The sequence below is a fragment of the Manacus vitellinus genome, unplaced genomic scaffold (genome assembly GCF_001715985.3).
Source record: "Manacus vitellinus isolate BGI_N305 unplaced genomic scaffold, ASM171598v3 scaffold_82_pilon, whole genome shotgun sequence".
NCBI lineage: Eukaryota > Metazoa > Chordata > Aves > Passeriformes > Pipridae > Manacus > Manacus vitellinus.
In genome coordinates this window covers 940,455-961,349 of record NW_021940828.1, presented here as the reverse complement: position 1 = coordinate 961,349, position 20,895 = coordinate 940,455, and the positions used below count along the sequence as shown (strand labels likewise).

At 45.2% G+C, this 20,895-nt stretch overlaps 1 protein-coding gene and 1 long non-coding RNA gene across 4 annotated transcripts in view; one reads left to right on the top strand and one right to left on the bottom strand.

The window, feature by feature from the left end:
- The window catches only part of MSRA (methionine sulfoxide reductase A), a 232,527-nt gene extending 214,120 nt beyond the window's left edge, over nt 1-18,407 (top strand). For both annotated transcript variants that reach the window (XM_018085547.2, XM_008929058.3), the window contains exon 6: nt 17,276-18,407. In XM_018085547.2, coding sequence (XP_017941036.1) covers nt 17,276-17,440 — 165 coding nt within the window. In that variant the 3' untranslated portion in view covers nt 17,441-18,407. The remainder of the gene's footprint in view (nt 1-17,275) is intronic.
- LOC108641848 lies at nt 4,360-20,835 on the bottom strand. Of its 2 annotated transcripts, none has more exons than XR_001922320.1 (3): nt 20,779-20,835; nt 10,113-10,193; nt 4,360-4,463 (listed from the first exon to the last, which is right to left on the bottom strand). It is a non-coding gene; the product is annotated as an uncharacterized LOC108641848 (long non-coding RNA). The 2 variants fall into 2 exon arrangements; XR_001922319.1 differs by lacking the exon at nt 4,360-4,463 and adding an exon at nt 4,662-4,784.
- Nucleotides 20,836-20,895: the final 60 nt, after the last annotated feature.

Below are 20,895 nucleotides of genomic sequence, written 5' to 3'. Positions count from 1 at the left end.
AAATTTGGGAGTCGAGCTCCTCAGGGGTTTTAAAGCAATTACACCCAGTGAGATGAGGAGGGACAAGCTGCCCTGCTGGAAGGCAAAAATCAAAAAAAATCAAATTTTAAGGGTGGAAAGAAAGAAGGGTGGGACAGAGAGAGAGGAACAAGGGAGCTGATGGGGGTAGAAATGTTTTAGGGCTGCTCAGACACATCAGAAGGGGAGATGGGGCCAGGAGACTGGTGGGATGTACCTGGATCTGTAGCCACAGAGCTGGGTGAGGGGCTGGCAGAAGAGGGGGTCCCCAGGGGAGTCAGACCCACCTGTGATGAGGGGGAGACTCATAGCCCTAAAATAATTCCCACTGCTTGGCCAAAGTACTATTTACCACACCAGAAGCCAGCAGGGTGACTATTTAAAGGCTGAACTGTGGGCTACAATCATAGAATCATCATGTCCCAGAATGGTTTGGGTTGAAAGGGACCTTAAAAACCATCTAGTCCAACCCCCTGCCATGGGCAGGGACACCTTACAATAAATACACCTTACAAAAAATGCAGCTGCAGCCCTCCTCCTTTTCCCTGGATCTCATTTTTAATGTCCTACACACAGCACATGATCCCACAGCTCCTTATTTCCCAGTGAACACTCAGCTTGGAGCACAACAGCCCTGTTAAACTCCTCAGAACAAAGTGCTTGGTGGTGGATTTTCACATCCCAGCAAAGCCCAGGGAACATCCACTTCTGCAGCGTCAGGTATTAGCAAGGAACAAGACACACACACACTTGGAGGGAAGGAAAAGAGAGGAAATCAAGCTGCTTTCATGTGCTCTTTGTAATTATTTTCCCCCTGTTGTTCAGAATTCAAGTTTTTTGTTCTTTTTTTTTTTAAAAAAAAAAAAGAGGGAAAAAAAAAGAAGAAGGAAAAGAGGGCTCTAACATTTACTGGCAGTAATCATTGCACCATCTGCTCCGGGAGCTGCTTCCAGAACACACGTTCTCAGCTGCTGAGCAGTCAGCTCTCCTCTCCCTTCCTCTCAGAGACAGGGATGCCAGCAGTTCCTAAACTGTAACAGCATGAACAAGCCTTTTGGTTTTTGGTTTTTTTTTTTTTTTTTCCTCTCCTTTTTTTCTCTTTCAGTCACTGGAAATTTTTTATTTTTTTTTGAGAAGGCAGGAGAGTTTGGACTTTTCACCAGATTGTTTTAGAAACTGAGGTCTTCCCGACGTGAGGGTTCTTCATCTGAGTCCGAGTGGTAAAAATGGGAAAAATATTCATATTTTAATATTTTGGGGATTTGCTTTGTAGTAGAGCTTCACTGGCACCTGTGCTGCTCTCAAGGATGGATTTAACCTGTGTTTCTTTAGCTGTGCCCGTGGAAAAGCTTTCCTGGTGGGATACCCTCATGCTCCAAGGCACGGACACCTTGGATTTCTGCTCTCATGATCTGTAACACTGAGCTCAACACCAGCTTCCTCCTCTTTTCTTCCACGTGCTAAGTCAGCACTGAGCTGTTCAACATCCCTGTCTCCTCTCCAAGAGCCCAAATCCATCTGTGAATCACAGGATATAAAGCAGGAGGAGGTTTCTCACCACCAAATGGGCTTTGTTGGCCGAAAGGAGCTGGGACAGCCTGAGTTGCCCTCTCCATGTGCTCCTGTCTCACTGCCCTTTGGCTACTGGGGACAGGGGCACTTAAGGAAATACATGGCTGATTTAGAGGGTAACATTAATTAGCTCCTCCTGTCCTTGAGTGTTTCTGTGTCACTGACTCCCCAGTCTATGGCTCTTGTGTTTTCTGTTGTTTCTCTCAGCAATAATAACCCACGATCTCTGTTTGTACATTTAAATTCAGAAGGAAAAAAACATCCATCAGTGAAAGCCCCTATTCAATCCTCCCACTGCAGAGCCAGTGCTTTCCAAAGAAATGAGGCAGAGTGAATGCAGAGCCCATTAGGCCTGTCCCAGGAGGCAGGATCTATATGCTCACAGATGTACTTACAGTAGGAAATCTGCATTAGGGAAAAAAATTCCTGCTTGACCGACGGTATTTGTGCTAAACCACACGATTTCAAGTGCAGCTTTGCAGGGAGAAGTGACTCTGTGGGATGGCTTTGTGTGATTTTATGTGTTTTTCATTGCATCGAGAGCAAATTTACTCCTTTACAAGCGGGAGAAATGTGATTTCTCTCTCAACCTCTCATACTTCTCTTATTTCCATAGCCCAGGCTGGATCTGAATGAGTGTTTTCCCATCCACAAATCAGGGTTGGGTTGGTTTTTTTTTCCTCAGCATTTGATCCAGCTGAACTGTAATGCAGATCACAGAGGTTGGAGCCTCAAAACCACTTTGGGAATATCTCTTGTTTCTCAAGGCAGTGCCTGTGTGAATAAGCCTCTGTATTTTCACAGGCTGTGACACTTGGACCAGTTCTGGCCTGCCATTTAAGAAAATGTCAATCTCTGGGGTCAAATGAGTCGGGGATGCTATTTATAAAAAGGTTAGAGGAGCCAAATATTTATTGTCCTCACAGCACAGGATAGTGACACAGGGCAAATCAGAAGGGACTGGGAAGACAAGAAGTGGAGGACAAAGAAATGAGGAAGCAGGGAAAAGAGGGAAAGAGAAAAATGGGAAGACGTTTGTGTTTGTGCCTATCACAAATATTCCCTGTTCAAGGGAAGCCCATCCACTGACCTTCTGTTGCTGATGGAGACAGGAGCTCCTTACTGTACCTCCCCACATGATTCTTAGATGTAGGGCTATGTGGGAAAGGGGAACAGGAAAATCCCCTGCAGGATGGCTGATTTTTAGGACCAAAAGCCTTGTCACACACCCTGGGATGGGCAGGTGCTGGTTTTTTTTATCAGGTGAGTGACCACGTCACACAGACTCTGCAGGACTAGCTCAGCCATGGAACACAAAGCTTTGCTTGCTGAGGAAAAATTAGGAACAATCCATGGGAGGTTGGAAAAGAATGAACTGAATGACCTTATTCCCTCAATAGGAGCACAGATGCCATAAGTGTGTGTTAAGGGCAGCAGATTTGAGACCATCCGTGGTGGGAGAGGCCACGCTGACTTATGATCTCAGATATAACACTTGGACGAGTATGGGAAATCCTTTAATGTGTTTTTCCTGCCCACTCCAAGTTCTCTTGCTGGTGGAACCCCCATTGCTTCCCCTGGAGAAAGGACAGCCTGGCAGGGTTGGCATCTGCTGGTGCCCACGGCCTTGATCACAGCAAGCGCTTGGACCGAGTCCCCTCTTCCCTCCTGTAAATCCCTCAAAGGGCCCACACGGAGATGGACTCAAAGGGGCAGCGACAGGGAAGCAGTTGTTGTCCAAAGGAAGGAGTCGAGGGCTGCTGGGAACGCTGTGATTCCTGGGAGCAACATGTCCTGGTGCAGCCCTGCCCTGCCAAGAGAGGCACCGAGCCACACACCGAGCTCCAAATGCTCCACTGGCTTCAGAGCAAGGAAAACAGAGGGGAGAGGGCAGAGACCCCCGTGGAGACTGGGGAGGTGTTTTGGGGAGCAGTGCATTGGGGAGCCCCATAATTTCTCTCTGCTCCCTGTAAGCACCTAACTGAACAGTTTTTGAGGTTTCCTGACGCTCTTAATTAGGCCAAACTTAAAAAAGGACCACTTGGCACCCTCGGCGGCGAGAGCCATGTGCTACCTGCAGCAGGCCAACTCCAAAACGCAACTGATTTTTCTCTCTTACCTACGTTCTGCATTCAAGCAGCTGCTCCTAACAGGTGCTTGCTCTCTTCTGAGCAGATGGCAACGAAAAAAAACGGGATTGTTGGCAGGTTTTGCCACGGAGCAGCCTCCTTATCACACATAGTGGTGTGTATACAAACACACACGTGCTCTCAGGCTCTCGGTTTAAGAAGTAATTCTCCTTCTGATACAAGGTCAGTCACGTGGGGAGGCTTAACCAGGATGGGCTGTGCTTCTCTCTTTTGTTTCCTGGGTCTAAAGGCGTTTGGGACTTTGCTGCCACATCAAAACCCCACAAATTTGGCTGTTAGTTCAGCCCTTCTGCTGTATCTAAAGCACTGTATTTTAGGAGGATTATGTAGGCTGTGTACCTCCATATTTATCATACATCTCCAATAGCTTAAATAGCAATTAACTAGAAATCAGGCAGGTTTTAGGTGGGGAAAAACCCTGATGTTTTTCTCTTTCCCTTTGTTTATGGTAATATAGTCAAAATGCAGGAAACAAATCATAGAATCATAGAATGGGGCTGGAAGGGATCTTAAGGATCATCTCATTTCAAGGATCTCTTGAGCCTCAAATAAAACAACCAGGTGAAAATCTGCGGGGGAGTAGAGACTCAGCAATGCCTTTGAAGAAAGAAATATAACAGTGTTTTATCACTGGGAGATGCACCCAGGACTTTGAGGGCCAAAACATGCTCAAAGCTGCCACGGGAAAGTACTCGGGGAGATGATTTGTGCTGTATCCATCACCTGAAGAGAGACAGCTGTCAAACAAATTCTTCTGTCCCTTTTTATTCTTGACTCTTCTTCCACCTCCCAGATTTTGCCTGCTGAGGGCTGAAAATGCTGCAAAGCAATGCCAGGTTTGCCCAGAAGACCTTTCCTGCTTCTGTTCCTTGTGCAAGAAGCACCAGGCAGAGCCATCCTGGCCCTGCTTTGCTGTTCATTTCAAAGGAGCAGCCTGAGCCAAGAGAGCCAGATGAGGGTGACATCTGGCCATGGAAGCTCTGCCAAGTCACTGCTGTTCTGTAGCTGGCAGGAAGATGATGTGCTGCAAATGCCAGGTTCTCTCTGAAATGTAAAGTGCATTCCCTGCATTTTCTTTGCTTCCCATCCAGCCTCAATCAGCTCAGTGTTTTGTTTTACTAATGGCCAGATTCAAATCTCCTTTCCAGGCACATAAATCCATTTCATTGGTGGTGGGAGCTTTATACAATGGGTGGAATTTGACCCTGAAGTCCAAAATGGTCTTGTGTTTTCTGAGCTTACCGACAAATTAACTTGTTGCAAGTCAATCTCATTCAAATCCCCTCTCCTGTGGGGTGTGCTTGTGGTGAGGGTTGCTAATCACATCTATGGGAGTTGTTTGTGTCTAAACTCTTCCAGGAAGGAGTAGGCAGAGCTTGGAGAGGGTGGATAAGCTAAAGAAGCTCTGGAGGTTTCCTTTAGTGGTATTTTTCTCCAAGCCTAAGGTGCACCTCTAATAAAAAATCACTGTAGCTGGTGAAAAGAGCTTGTGGAAGAAATCTGTTGCTGATCAAAGGTATGTGGAGTTAAAAAGTAGCTTGTGGGGTGGCAACTAGATGATCTTTAAGGTCCCTTCCAACCCAAACCACTCTGTAATTCTGTGATTTTGGGTTCTAGGTCCCCTGGACCCACAGTTGCTCTCTGTGTGCTCAGAAGCAGTAGCTACACAGAAGATGCTCGTTCAGGGATGGTGTGTCAAGGAGCTGAAGCTGAAGGATTTTCCCTGTTTTCTTGTAAAGGATTTTTATTTTCACCCTTGTTGCTGTACTTGCAGCATTTTTAGTGGCTGCCAAACTGAGCTGGTTTTGCAGCTGATGTTCCATCCAAGTGTTTGTTTTTTTTTTTTTCTCCTGCTCTGGTAAAATAGTTTTGCTGCACTGAACCAATTTTCTGAATTGTAGAAGAAAGGGGATTGTGTTAAATCATTGCCAGGCTGGGAGAACTGGGGGGTTTCACCTGGAGAAGAGAAGGCTCCAGGGAAACTTTAGAGTGCCTGAAGGGGCTCCAAGGGAGCTGGAGAGGGACTTTGGACAAGGGATGGAGGGACAGGAGAAAGGAGAATGGCTTCTCACTGCCAGAGGGCAGGGATAGATGGGATATTGGGAAGCAATTCTTTACTCAGAGGGTAGTGAGACCCTGACAGCTGTGGCTGCCCCATCCCTGGAAGTGTTCCAGGCCAGGCTGGATGGGGCTTGGAGCAACCTGGTTTAGTGGAAGAGTCTGTAGATGGATAGGGATTGGAGAAACTGGATTAATTGTGTGTTATTTTGCTGTGCTTAACTCTCCAGCAGTTTTATCTTCACAGATAACTTCTGTGGAGCTGATTCCAGAGGAATGTTTGTTGGGATGTGTCCCTAGCAAGGTGATGCAGTGAGTGCCTCTGGATTTAGTAGCCTCTGTGTGACCCCAGCTGTGCCTTTTTCCCTTTCGTGCTGTATCAGTTCTGGTTGTTTTGGTGCCTGGACTGACTGCTGGGCTTTAATTCTGATGCACAAATATCACAGTGACATTTGTGACATCCTGGAGAGGCATCTTCCATCCTTTTGGCATCATTCCAGTGGGATGGGGGTCCCCATCAGTGTTTTATCAGACCTGCCAGCCTCCTGAGCATGTCTCTGGTTCCTGGAGCTCCTTGCATCCTTGGGATTCACTGCAGTAAAAGCAAAGTGTGTGACCGAGAGCATTACCCTGCCTTCTATGCTCAGATCAGTTGATTTCAGCATCCAAAAAGCCAAACCAAACTGATCCCAGTGGAAATTCTCAGGATTGAACATGCTTATTCAAAAGGTGTTTGCATCTGTTGGCTCACACACAGCAAATTCAAACCAATAACCATTTTACTTTTTGTTTTATCAAAAGTTACCCTCTGTCTGTTCCATGGGAATAGGTGAGAATATTTTGAATTAATATCAAGTTTTATTAAAGATTTGTGAAATAGGAGGGATCTTTGCATTGAAAGATATGTATTGATACCATTTGAAGCCACCAAGCTGATTGGAGGGGTGGAGCACCTTTCCTGTGAAGAAAGGTTGAGAAAATTGGGATTGTTCAGTCTGGAGAAGAGAAGGATTTGGAGTGACTCAATTGCAGCCTTCCAGTAGGAGTGAAGGGAGCCGACAAGAAAGATGGAGAGAAACTTTTTACAGTAACCTGGAGGGACAGGACACAGGGAATGGCTTCCCACTGCCAGAGGGCAGAGATAGATGGGATATTGGGAAGAAATTCTTGGCTGTGAGGGTGGGGAGGCCCTGGCACAGGTTGTCCAGAGAAACTGTGGCTGTCCCATCCCTGGAAGTGTCCAAGGCCAGGTTGGATGGGGCTTGGAACAACCTGGGATACTGGAAGGTGTCCCTGCCTGTGGTGGGGGTTTAGAACTGGATATCTTTAAGGTCCCTGCCAACCCAGGCCATTCCATGATTCTGTGACTCTCATTCAGTGCTACATAACTGCTCAACATGAAATATCACCCTGAATATCTAATTAAATCTGTGTATCTTTAGATTCCGTCCTTATCAATTATCTTAATGCACGCTCCTGTAAAATAATCAGGAATTACCGTGGCAGTATGTTTTATTGTCTGCCAAAAAATAAATTACTTGATATTATCCCAACACTTGAGAGCAAAACTTATTTTCCCAGAAAAGATAACAAACAGCTAATTCAGGTTTTCCAAGGCATGTGCACCGTTATCGTTCCTAAGAAGCTTAACCAACCTGAAAGCAAATGCTAAATGATCCAGATCTTGGGCTTATTAAGCCTGTGTGTTTTTTCTACCACTTAAAAGCCTATCAAAAACCTAAAGATGTGGGCAAATGAGATTTTCTGGGAGGCTTTAAAGTTTCCCTCCTTCCCTTTTTAAAGCACAGAGGCGATGTCTCTGTTTACGTGTCGTTTGTGGAGCTCAAAATCCCTGCTGCAGTTTCATGGAACATCCTTTGTTTATTCACACTGTGCCACTTTTAAACTTCAGATGTAAACAACAAAGGCTTCTTTGTATTTCACACTATCTCATACTCACTACCTTCTGAAGTCCAAAGCCAAAACACTGTGGAATTTTACCCTCCTCACACTTTCTTCTGCTTGTCAGATGCGTTCTTCCAGCCTTTTCTATTTATAGGAGCTGGAAAACTACTTATCTCCTGATTATAACGTGCTCTGTTCATTTTCTCTTGACTTTTCAGTCCTTGGTATGGGCTAAAATTGTATTGCCTGGTAGCCGTTTCAGATATAATTTTAGTAGTAATTATACATGTATTCCGTAACAGAAACAATTTGTCATCCTGAAATATCCAAATTGCTTTAAAGTGTTCCACCTGTGTGTGATCTGTTACATGGATGAGAAATCCAGCAAATATTCCACTGAAATCAGCTGGACAGGAAGGTCAGAAAGAGCCAGGCTGGAAATGCAGCAGCTGTCTGCCAACACATTTGGGGGCACAAGAGTTTGGTTTCCATTTCAAAGCGGAGAGGGAATTTTAGTTGAAAGTTTCACAGAGCTTTAGCTGTGCTGATCCTTGAGATCCAGCACTGAGATGTTCACCCTGCTTTACAGTCACTGGGAAAGACCTTAATTCTATGTTTCATTTGACATGGAACAAGTCATGGTGTTCAGATCAATCTCGTGCTGGATCCATCCCAGAGTGAAAATAATGGTGACAGCAGCAGTAGTTTAGTAGGTGAGTCCAGTGGTGGGTGTTCAAGGTGAGTTGTTGACCTCTCCAGAGTATGGACAGCATAGTACAAATGATTTCCCAGCTTTTTTGGGGATGAAATGCTTTAGCTTTACAAACTAATGGTCATGGGAGGCTGAACAGAAAGGCAGAGCTTGTTATTAGAGGCAAAATAAGTGGCAGAGGTGACAGGTTGCCCAACAATTTCCATAACAAGGATATTTCAGGATATTCCAGTATAGTGATTTTTGGAAGTAAATATTTGTGCTTAGTAGTTTTTCTCTCCAATCAGAACAGAAGTAATTTCTGGATTTTTCAGGATGGGTTTAGGAAAAGATAAATTGTTTCTCTGAAAAATTCATATATTTTCCTGAGAAACTGTCATGCTTATATATCATGGAAGAAATACTTGATATAAATCCAGTGTTGACTCCAGTGAGAAAAACAACATGATGGCAGAGCTGAACTGAGCCCTCTGCCTTCACTGTGTGAAATGAACATTTTCACTTCTACATTGCAGCTCCCTTGAATGAAAAATAATTGGAGTGCCTTCCATTTATTGCCAGTGGTTCATACCCAGGGGAGCACCTTTGCACAGGGAGGTCTGCACCCTGCTACTAGTGTGGAACAGACATAACTGAGCTAATGGAGGTGGTAAAGTCTTGTCAACATGGCATTTATTCATGGAGTGTTTTATTGTGCCCACAGGCAGCCTGGAGTTGCCTGATCTTACATTACTTTTGGACATGAGTCAGCTCCTCAGGCTGCCCCACCTGGAGATACCATTTGTGGTCTTCAGCAACGTGGAAGGTTCTGCACTAACCTGCTCCATAAGTGGGTCGTTTGCAGTGGCCCCAGCTCAGTTTGGCCCTGGCCATTTTTATTTCAGGAATCTGAGAGTAATGGATGGGTGATTAGTGGAGGAGACTCTACTGTCTCCAACCACGGAATAGATTTTAGCTTTAGATCACTGGGAGTCAGAATGGGGCACGTCTTTTCTTAGCCATCATAAATTATCCATGCAGGATATGCAGTAAAAGGCTGTTTGGCTGCGTTAAAATTGGCCAGACAAACAGAATTTCCATCTCTCTCAATGGCTCCTTCAACACCTAATTAGTTCCCAGATGCTGGTTGAGCAAGATGTCTTTTATCTTTGCTAATGTTATCTTCCTATCCCTCCTAAATGCCCCCCGGTGCCATTCCCCACTTTCATGTCTCTTCCCTCTGGAGAAGGCAGGATGGGTGTTCAGGAAACTGGATGCTGAAGGTCAAGCTTGTAAAGACTGTGGGTCAATCTGATCCTGTTATACCAGGCAGTGTCTGGAGCAAAAGCTTTGAATCCAGAATTAGATGGGTATGATGGAGAGCAGGATATAACTTCCTTCCTATGCATGTTCACAGGAGCAGTATCCAACAGGAAAAAATAGATTTTATTCTGCTGTCAGTCCCTTTTAATACAATTTAGACCAAATTCAAAGCTCATCTTTCCCCATTGCTAGAAGGTACAACCAAGCCTGTCTGGATAATTGTGCCGTTTCAGCTGGCACAGCTGATTGTTGTGGGCAATGGGGAAGCAAACTCAGATGGGGAATAGTAGGAAATATCAGACTAACTGCTCTCCTGACCATTCCTAGACCCTCTGAGCACAACCACTTGGGGCCCAGATATGTTAATACCAGGCTATCAGCCAACTGTGATTTACCTTGGCAGGACTGATGTAGATCCAAGCCCAGCAATCCTTTCCCCTCTGGCAGGAGGGAGTGACCAAACAGGCTGCTCTGAGCTAAGTGTTTAAGGGAAAAGCGTTTCAGAGAGAGCAGATTTTCAGACTGAGGGAATAGACTATAAATACATTCACAGCTTTCCCCCAAGACTCCTGGGCTGTGTCTCCAGCCAGGTTCAGTTCACTTGACTCCTATAATGTGTTCTGTTGTGTGGGAGGGTTTTGTCAATAGGAAAAAGCTCTGACAAAGTCAGTTTTGGAGTTTTATGGATGAGAATCAGGATTCTTCAACTGAGACACCCTCTTTTTCTATTGTGTTTCCTTCATATCTGTATTTTCTCTGTGCTGCACTGGAAGAATACATTCCTATGGACAATTCCACATGAACAATTCCAGCAGGTTCATGTAACAGCATCTCTCCTCTTTGGCCAGGTAATGGATAGTCCCTGTAGGATGTATCCTGGGCTACATCCCCACAGCGTGGGCAGCAGGAGGAGGGAGATTCTCCCTCTCTACTCTGCTCAGGTGAGACCCCACCTGCAGAGCTTCTTCCAGCTCTGGGGAACAACAGCAGAAGGATGTGGAGCAGCTGGAGCGAGTCCAGAGGAGGCTACGGAGATGCTCTGAGGGCTGGAGCCCCTCTGCTCTGGAGCCAGGCTGGGAGAGCTGGGGGGGTTCACCTGGAGCAGAGAAGGCTCCAGGGAGACCTGAGAGCCCCTTCCAGAGCCTAAAGGGGCTCCAGGAGAGCTGGAGAGGGATTTGGGACAAGGGATGGAGGGACAGGACAGGGAGGAATGGCTTCAAACTGACAGAGACAGGGTTAGATGGGATCCTGGGAAGCAATTCCTGGCTGTGAGGGTGGTGAGGCCCTGGCATAGGTTGCCCAGAGAAGCTGTCGCTGCCCCTGGATCCCTGGAAGTGTTCCAGGCCAGGTTGGACGGGGCTTGGAAAAACATGGAGTAGTGGAAGATGTCCCTGCTGATGGCAGGGGGTGGAAGAAAATGAGCTTTATGTTCCTTCCCACCCAAACCATTCCATGATTCCATGATCTTTGTGCCTTCAGATCGTGCTGTGTGACTATGTCATCAGGTGCAGCTTGTTTTCTATCCCAGCAAAGACCAAGGAAAGCTGTGGAGTTGAGGAGTTTTGCCATTTCTGCTCTTAGCTCCATATACCTAATCTATGAAGGATGAGGAATGAATACCCACATAATTCCACCATTCCCAGATTTGCCAGAGGCACGCTGCAAAGTGGGTTCTGAGCCTAGACAGCTTCCCTGCAAGGATATTAATAATACTTAGAAATTCTAAAGCACTCCAAAGGCCTGTGTGAGCATTAGCTAATTATGTAGCACTCCAAAGCCCTGTGCAGAGCATTAGCTGATCAGTTCTTGCAGCACCTATCAAATATATCAATATCTTGGAGTCCACTGTGAGGAGGTTTCTGGAAACAAGAGAATTTGGATATCTGGTCCCAGTCCTTGCCACTGCCCAGGATTGGTAGCTGGGGTTGGACTTCACTTGCCAGCCCCTGCTCCCACATTTTCCTTGGCAGGATCCAAAAGGAGGTCACCTACGTGGGTACAAATGCAGATTTTTCCAGAGAAACAGGATTTCAGCGCATCCCAGGGCTTGTAGAGGTTGTTGGCATCAAATAATTTGGAAAAACCAACATCAGTAAGCGACGTGGAGAAGACTGGGCCCAGCATGACAAACTGAGGTGCTCCAGCCAACCGAAGGGAGCACAAAGGAAACAATTTAAAATAATATATCCTTGAGATGCGATAGAGCAGAGTGGGCTCTCCAAAAAGGACAAGGAGAATGAGGAGAAGGAGGACATAAATGAGGGAGAAAATAAAACGTTTTTAATTGCACATTATTAGGGCCTTATGGTACTCATTATGTTGTTCCCTGTGGACCCAAGTTAGTTCCTCCAGATCAAGTGAGCTAAATTTTTGCTCCCAAATCTGCCAGCAACAAATCCACAAACCTGGCAAAGTCAGTTAAGTTGTTTTCCAGTTAAAAATATCACAGTAATCATGTATCCAGGATGTACACATCCTACAGAGGATCAAGTTCATGTAACAAATTCCTGCAAGTCTTCTGCTGAAACAGTGCAGCTCCTTTAATGCTTAGTGATTTTGGAAGTAGAGCTGAATTTTGGTATTGCTGATGGTATAAAATTTTCAGTAGCCTTTATAATAAAGGCCCTACAGATTTTCTATAGACCCTCAGCACAGTGAGATGTGCCTTAGAGTTTGACATCAGGGATGAGTGAGGATACAGAAGCAGAAGCTGTCACATTGTCAAGATGCTCTGTAGTGTTTTCAACAGCAGTGATTTTAGAGGAGATTTTAGAAATACAGCAGATTTGTATAACTTCCTGGGACATGAGATAGAATGCATGTTGCTGTAAACTTGTTTTGAAAGTCTGTATTGAATCAAACACAGGATGATGCCACTTTTATTAAAAGCCACAAAATGCTCGAAGCCAATTAATACTCTGCTGCTTTACTAATGCCTCTGCTCAGAAAATTAAATGGTTTCATTTAGCAAACCCAATTTTAAAGCTTTTCTGTCAAATTTATAAGAGGGTTCAACCCTTCTCTAAATTTCCTGGAATTTTCAGCACAGCATATCAAAGCATCGGTGGCTTCAAGTATTTGGAGTTACAAGGGAATTGTGCTTTCTTGGCATAGCTCATTCCAAATTCTCAAGGCACTTTACAAGGATTAGCTATAAATAGGAAATAAAAGGTACAAGTAACTGTGCAGTTTTTGCAGTGAAGGGAGATTAAGCTGTCTTGGGAACTTGTGCAGTTCAACATCCTCATAAAAGGGCTGAAAAAGGGGAGACAGACAATAGTGACGCACCAAAACCTGCTGATGGTACAGAGTTATTCCAAGTAAGGCAAACTAGACATGCCTACAAAAAAAGCTGGAAAAGAATCTGATAATATCACATGTCTGGGCAATCAAATAGCTGCTGAAATTCCATGTGGATAAAAGTCAAGTGCAGGCACAATGACAGGGTTTAAATTAGCCCGCGAAGGAGGTGATGGCGTCACTGCAGATGGTTCTTGGAAAACATCTGCTCCGTGCTCAGCAGAGGTCAGGAAGGCAAGTGGAATGCTAAGAATTACTGGGAAAGAGAGGGAGAATAAAAAGGAAAATATGAGTACAGCACTGAACAAATCCGTGGTGCTGCTCTTGAGCAGAGTGTAGTTCCAGTCATCCCAGTGAAAGCAGCGGTGAAGTGGAAGTGGAAGGGATGCAGAAAAGGGTGAGGAGGCTGAGCTGGGTTATGGGATGGGTAGACCAAGCCTGTGGATCTGGCTGAAGACAAGAATGAGCAGGATTAAGCTGTAAAATTAAGAGACTGAATAAGGAATTACATGAGGAGGCCACTAAGATGATCAGAGGGATGGAGCCCCTCTCCTGTGAGGAAAGGTTGAGAGAACTGGGATTGTTCAGCCTGGAGAAGAAAAGGATTTGGAGTGACTTAATTGTGGCCTTCCAGTACCTGAAGGGAGTCGACAAGAAAGATGGAGAGAAACTTTTTACAAGGGCCTGGAGTTACAGGACAAGGGGAAATGGCTTCACACTGGCAGAGGGCAGGGTTAGGTGGGATATTAAGAAAAAATTCTAAGGTGAGGGTGGTGAGGCCGTGGCACAGGTTGCCCAGAGAAGCTGTGACTGCCCCATCCCTGGAAGTGTCCAAGGCCAGGTTGGATGGGCTTGGAGCAACCTGGGCTAGTGGAAGGTGTCCCTGCCCATGGCAGGGGGTGGAATGAGATGCTTTTAAGGTCCCTTCCAACCCAAACCAGTGTATGACTCTATCTTTTTGGCAGAGGACGGTGATGATATCCTCTGGTCATCCAATGGTCAGGCAAGAAGTTTAAAGCAAACAACAGGAAATAAACTTTCATAGTCTATAATAAATTAAGAAAATCATCAAACACATCTTTTACATGATGAAAGTACAGATTGTTTGAAAAACTAGTTGTGCTGAAGTTCTCAGCACTGGCTTTGACATGTTAATGAGCTTGGAGGTCTTTTCCAACCTTAATGATTGTATGATTTTAAAAGTGTTCCTGCTCCAGCACCTCTCCCAGTGCCCCAAACTGGCCATGTCCCCTCGGCAGCTGGGTGATCTTTGGATTCTGGTTTGTCTGGCCCCTCACTGTCAGAACCTGACAGGGCTTTTGGGGTGGATTATAACAAATTAAAGGATCACTGTGATCTTGTAGCACTTGGCAGTGCTGGCTTAACAGTTTGAGTCAATGATCTTAGAGGGCTTTTCCAACATAAATGTGATTGTATGATCTCCCCTATGACAAAACCTGCAAAAATCCTCTGAATGGATGAATTCTCCTTGAATTGAAGGGGAATACTGGGGAGGGAAATGATCCAATAGCTCCTTAAAAATTTCTTGCACCAAGTACAAGGGTTAATTGCAGCATGGTAATGGGAGGTCCTGTCCGATGGCTCAGGAATTTTGAGACAGTGAAGACTAAAAATTCTTTTAGAACAGGATTATCATCACATTATATTTATAATTATAAAATCCTGCCTCAGTGGCAGGATATCAATCCAGGGTGGGCTGATTTACACCTGCCAGAGCCAGCACGTCGTGAACTTCTCCGCCTTTCCCAGTGATGTTTTTATCTTCAGTCGACACAGTGAGGAAAAGGAAAGTGTTTTCCCCTTTAAAATCCAAACATTCCAGGTGTTTGGCAGAGTGTAGGAGCTTGGGGTTCCCACTGCTTCTGACAACAGGGCTGGGATCTTTTGCTAATGACCAAAGTGCACTATAATGAGTCGTCTTGGGCTTCTGCTTTATTGGGTGTTTGAACAGAGTGTTGGCGATTCTGAAAGGGAGAAATGCTGTTCATGCCCCCTTGTGGTACGTTGTCGAACGGAATGGGCTCCCTAACTGACAAAATGAGGCCAATGATGGAAAAGTCCCAGGTGAAAAATGTGTAACAAATACTGTTTTGCACAGTGGAAAAAATCTCTCCCCCTCCAGCAGCGTCCTCATGACTCAGTTAAGGGGGAGAACCAATTTTGCATGGATTTGCAGCAGCAAGGAATGACTAATGCCCATGATGACAGATTTTGTGCCATCTTTCTGGAGTGAAGATAATTTCAAAAGTGTTTTTCTTTGCTGGGAAGGTTGGAAAGTAAGTGAAACAGTGCTTTAGAAAAGCAGTTGTGTTGACACCTCTTTCGAGTTCTTCGTTGCCGACGTGTTGTGATACGAACCTTCATGTTTTTTATCTTCCTCACTGACGTGTCTGACGGGTAAATAACCTGATTCCCTTGGGACAAAGTGTATCCCAGAGATGAAAAACACTGTTTGGTGATTTTACATGGGGAAATAAGCGCAGATTCCTGTGAAATTGGGCTTGTTACCCCCCCCCCCTCCTCCCCAGTGTTCAAACACAATTAATTAACTCGTCAAAGTCATCCTAAGATGGGCTGAGAATTTAGATGTGGGGTTGGGAACTCAGGGGCTCTCCAGACAGGTCAGTCACAGATTTTGAAAACTGAATACAGCAAAATTTATCCTCCAGGCAGTGAAATGATGGGAATAAATCAGACTAATGCTCTACAAAGTCTAGGAGCTGCAGTCAGAGTGTGGTCAGAGCTTAGCTGTGTTGAGGCAGGATCTAGAAAAACTTGTAGGAAATTGGAAGACTTTTTGGTCCCAAATTTGGGACTTTTTGGTCCTGTTATTTAAGTGCCAGCTGGCATTATTTCCATTATTTCCATTACATGTCATCTTTCCATTACATGTAGAAGATCATTGTAAAGAGGAAGGGAATTATTTCCTTTCCACATCCATGATGAGTACAACCAAAACAGTGGGTTTAAATTAAAGTAGTGGGTTTAACTGGGCTAGGCTTTAGGAAAAACTGTCTAACTGGGTGGCAAATATTGGAGTGGTCTCCTTTAGGAGACTGGAAGATCCCCATCTCCAAAGATCTCTCATAACAAATGTTTGTTGGGATCAAAGCATTGTCATTCATTCTATTATGATGAAAGAAGTTGGACTTGATGATTTATAACCAACTCTGTTTTGTGATTCCATGTGATGATTTCCCTATATTTGGTTTATTTATTAGTATGATGAGATAACACATATTTTCCTGGTAATCCTAAATGCTGACCCTTCTTGCGTATAGTTGATCTTACTGTCAATCTGGCTGATTGCAATCAGTTCTATCTGCATCCAGGACTTTAAAAATATAATTTTCAACAGGAGCCTGACACTAATTAAAGTGCTTATTAGGTTTGTGTTGACTTCAGTGAGCACAAGTTATGTCCCCACTGAGATGAGAATTGGCTCCAAAAAGTTGGTGTTTACCTTTTTCCTTAGAAAAGGACAATGCAGTAGGGAAAATACCACAACAATCCGTCTTAAAAAGAAATTCCCTCTGTCAGAAACCTCTCAGGAGTTCCAAACTCAGTTAGGAGAGATCAGAAAGAAATTGAAGTTAAATTTAAAATCCCCACCCACATTCTGTCTTCTTTTCCTGCAAAGTGATTATTGCTCCTGGTCCATGTGTTGGCAAATCTTTCTGAAATGAGCCACAATTTGCCTTAACACTGCCTTTCTGGGCAGGATGGAACTGGTCTTTTTGAAGAACGGGGATGCAACAACTCTGTGAAAAAATCCTCAATGCTCTTATTTCCCAGTGGGGTTAAAATTTCACCCAGAAATTCTTCTTGGCATGAGGACATAGGGGTGGATTACACATTTTGAAGCTGAGGCACCTGCCAGGTGAGGTTTTTTGGGCACTGCAAGGCACGGCCAGGATGGGTCAGGGTGTGCTCTCACATTTGTTTTCCACTCCTGTTGAAAGACCCTGGCAGGGTTAATAAAGAGAATAAATGTGTGGCCACAGCAAATTAACCAAATGAGCCATTAAGAGGGGATGGGGCCTCCCCAGTGCGTGCTTTGGAGCCTGCAATGTCTCTGAGCAAAACAACAGGAGAGCAGGGATAAAGGGCTTTCAGGGATGTGCTGCAAATGGGATCCAGAGCTGCCTGTGGCTCCTTCTGGGAGGAAACCTGATGTCATTTCATCAGCAGAGCAGCCAGCAAACCACTAATGGCTTTCCATCGTCTTTCCTGACAGGCATTGACGGAGGGAGGCTTCGGTCCCATCACCACGGAAATCCGGGAGGCTCCCGAGTTTTATTACGCCGAGGATTATCACCAGCAGTACCTCAGCAAGAATCCCGGCGGATACTGCGGCCTCGGGGGGACGGGGATTTCCTGCCCCGTCGGCGTCAAGAAATAGCCTCTGCTTACTCCACCACCTCCACTTTGGCTTAGGGAGTTTGGGAAAAGACCATCAACCCTGGTAGATGCTCCAGTGCAGCCAGTGCGTAAAGATTTGGGAATCTGTTGGGGAGGTTTTCCATGATCGGAGCCACTTCGCATTCATCGGCATTAAAAACCAAATTAAAGGCAAAAATTTTGTTTTAGGGAGTTTGGGAAAAGACCGTCAACCCTGGTAGATGCTCCAGTGCAGCCACACCATCAGTGCATAAAGATTTGGGAATCTGTCGGGGAGGTTTTCCATGATCGGAGCCGCTTCGCATTCATCGGCATTAAAAACCAAATTAGAGGCAAAAATTTTGTTTTAGGGAGTTTGGGAAAAGCCCGTTGACCCTGATAGATGCTCCACAGCATCCACACCATCAACGCATAAAGATTTGGGGATCTGTTGAGGAGGTTTCCCGTGATTGGAGCAGCTTCTCATTCATCGACATTAAAAACCAAATTAGAGGCAGAAATTGCTTCTTGCTCTGGGGAGTTCACAGGGTTTCCTTGGAATATGGAGAGGTGGAAAGAGATTCAAACTTCTCCAAGTTTGGCTCCAAGTGCTGTTAAAAGGAGGAATTAGGAGGTGGTTGCATCCATAACTGCTTTGGCACAGCTCATGCCTTCAGAAATGTTGATTTCCTCGGATTGAGGAATTTGTGGGTGTTTTGAGAGCTTTGACTTCTGGAGACATGGTTGGGCTCTTTAACTATCACCACCCTGTAATTTGGTGTCTTTGGGAATGATGAGCTGATAAGTAATTGTCCCACAACTCTGCTTTCTAGGATCACCTCTAGTGCCTGTTTTCTGAAATAATTTTAGTAAGAGGAAGTACAAATTGTAATGTGTTGCTGCTTCTTGACAGTTCCAAAACAAAAAGAAATCAGTTTTGTTTCCTGCACTGCAATAAATTACAGAAAAAGAAAAGAAAAATGTTGTCTGTGGTGTGTTCCAAGTATATCTGGGTAGATTTAAAAAAAAAAAAATCAAGTATTATAAAAGGCTGCGGTTTGCTAATTAAACACCAGGACTTTGAAATCTGTATTATTGTGCATATTAACTAGAGCATGGAGGGACAGGACAAGGGGGAATGGCTTCCCACTGCCAGAGGGCAGGGTTAGATGGGATACTGGGGAGAAAATGGATATGGGATCCTGTGGGTTCAGAGTTCAAGGAGCGCTTGGACAACTCTCAGGCACACAGTGGGGATTGTCGGGCCTGTCCTGTGCAGGGCCAGGAGTTGGACTTGATGATCCTTGGGGGTCCGTTCCAACTCGGGCTATTCTATCATTCCATGCTGTGGAATATCCTGGGACAAACAGCTTCTTTAGGAGGGTTGGGAATTGGTTTGTCCCAAATTGCTGCTTGTAATGCTTCCCAGTGGGAAGCGTGAGTTTGAGCCTCTCATGTGTTCCCTATTTTGGAGGCTGTCGTGATCACTGAGTTTGAAGAACATGTGCCAATGGTTTGTCCTCTTGCAGGTGTGCTTTCTTAGGTAAAGCTTGTAGGAGCCCACCTTGATCCATCCATTCTGGGCTCTAAAGTTCATTTTTGAGGGCCAGAGGCACAAATCCACAGCATTTCCTCCTGCTGAGCTCTCCAGGGCACTCCTCTCCACATCTTGGTTTGATGTTTCCAACTCATATTTTAAGCTCAGAAAGGCCCAAACCAGCTCCTGAACATCTCCTGTACCTACCCAGCAGACCAGGTGGAGCTCCAAACTTGGAGGGACTGAAAATGGGAACCAGAGAGTCAGTTTGGGCTTTAAATCCATTGCTGAAGCCCTTCCTGCTTTATCCAAAGATGGACAGTAAATATGTGCCAGAAAAATTAACTCCCCGTCTTCCCTTGCTCCTCAGCTGATGTTGAGTTCGTTCCAGTCTCAAAATCCAGAGGAAAACAGTCCTTTTAGTCCTGGGGAAAGCTCACAGGAGCTATCTCTGGCATGTTAGGCTCTTCTGGAGATGCCCCAAAATGTGCCCACGTCCCACTGGGGATTTCGAGTTGCTGTGGTAACTGATCCTGTCCTTAATGTGTCATGCCATGTAGTTGTTCCAGTGCTCACTGCCAAGGTAACCAACACTTCTGTCTAATTTCCTTGGCATGAGGTGACAGAAAAGCAAAGAGGAGAGGAAAATAAAGTATTACTTTCATCCTGTGCATTGTTAGTTGAGATTTCAGTGGGATAACTCCGGATTTGCTCCGAGGCAAAACATTTCTGAATCATTTGGGGGCTTTATAAAATTCCCCTCCCTCCCTTCCTACTCCATGTTATTGTCTTGAAACAAGCTGGAAAGTCTTTGGGAAAACTAACATTCTGTCCTTAATACAGATATGCTCAAGTCTGAATCTGGTTGAGGGTTTTTTTAAGTCTTGTCCTTATGGAAATGATGTGTTGGTGTAGAAATCAGCATAGATGGGTCCACTGATGCTAAAATTGGCCCACACCAAAACATTTTGCCACCACAAATTTATTTCTGGAGTTACTGTGGGGTAGAGTTTTGGCCTGGACCCCTTGCAGCTGCTGCTGAAGAGACAAAGACTGTGAGGGATGTGATCAGTAAAGGTGAGATGCTAATTCAGCCTCATGGATTAATTTTTTAAGCTGGATTTAGCCCTGTGAGCCATCCTTGCCCACAGGGAAGAAGGGAGTGGCTGCCTCAACATCTCTGATATGAAACTTTCAACTTGGCACCATTTGAAATTTGCCCTGTGACAGAGCTTCCCCTTTCTTCTGCAAACACAGAATGGTTTGGGTTGGAAGGGACCTTAAAAATCACCAAGTCCCACCCCCTGCAATGGGCAGGGACACCTTCCACTATCCCAGGTTGCTTCAAACCCCGTCCAACCTGGCCTTGGACACTTCCAGCGGTGGGGCAACATGGTCCTGTTTAAGTATATACAAGTAAGTGCCCCAGGCACAGTCTAAGTGGAGATAAAGTTAATTAAGACTTCAGCATTTCTCACAGTTGAAGGTGGAAGCTGATGCAGGACCAGCATCCAGGGGCTTCAAAGATGGTTCAAGATCCAGAAAGGGCTACAGCACCCAGCTCACCCAATCCACTATTGCCACACCCTGTGAGGTCAGTCCCAGATACAATCAGGAACTGCCTTCAGGCTCCAGAGAGACCTGAGAGCCCCTTCCAGTGCCTAAAGGGGCTCCAAGAGAGCTGGAGCAGGACTTTGGACAAGATCTTGGAGAGACAGGACAAGGGGGAATGGTTTCCCACTGCCGGAGGGCAGGGTTAGATGGGATATTGGGAAGAAATTCCAGCTGCCCTGTCCCTTCTAGAGCTAAAGGAAATCACAAACCTGGAAATCACTGAGCTTTCCCTCAGGGAACATTGATGCCTTTTGGCCTTAGGAAGGATGGCATCCAATCGCCCCGTCAACTGGAAGAGGGGATGCTGTGATGTCACACCCTGGCAG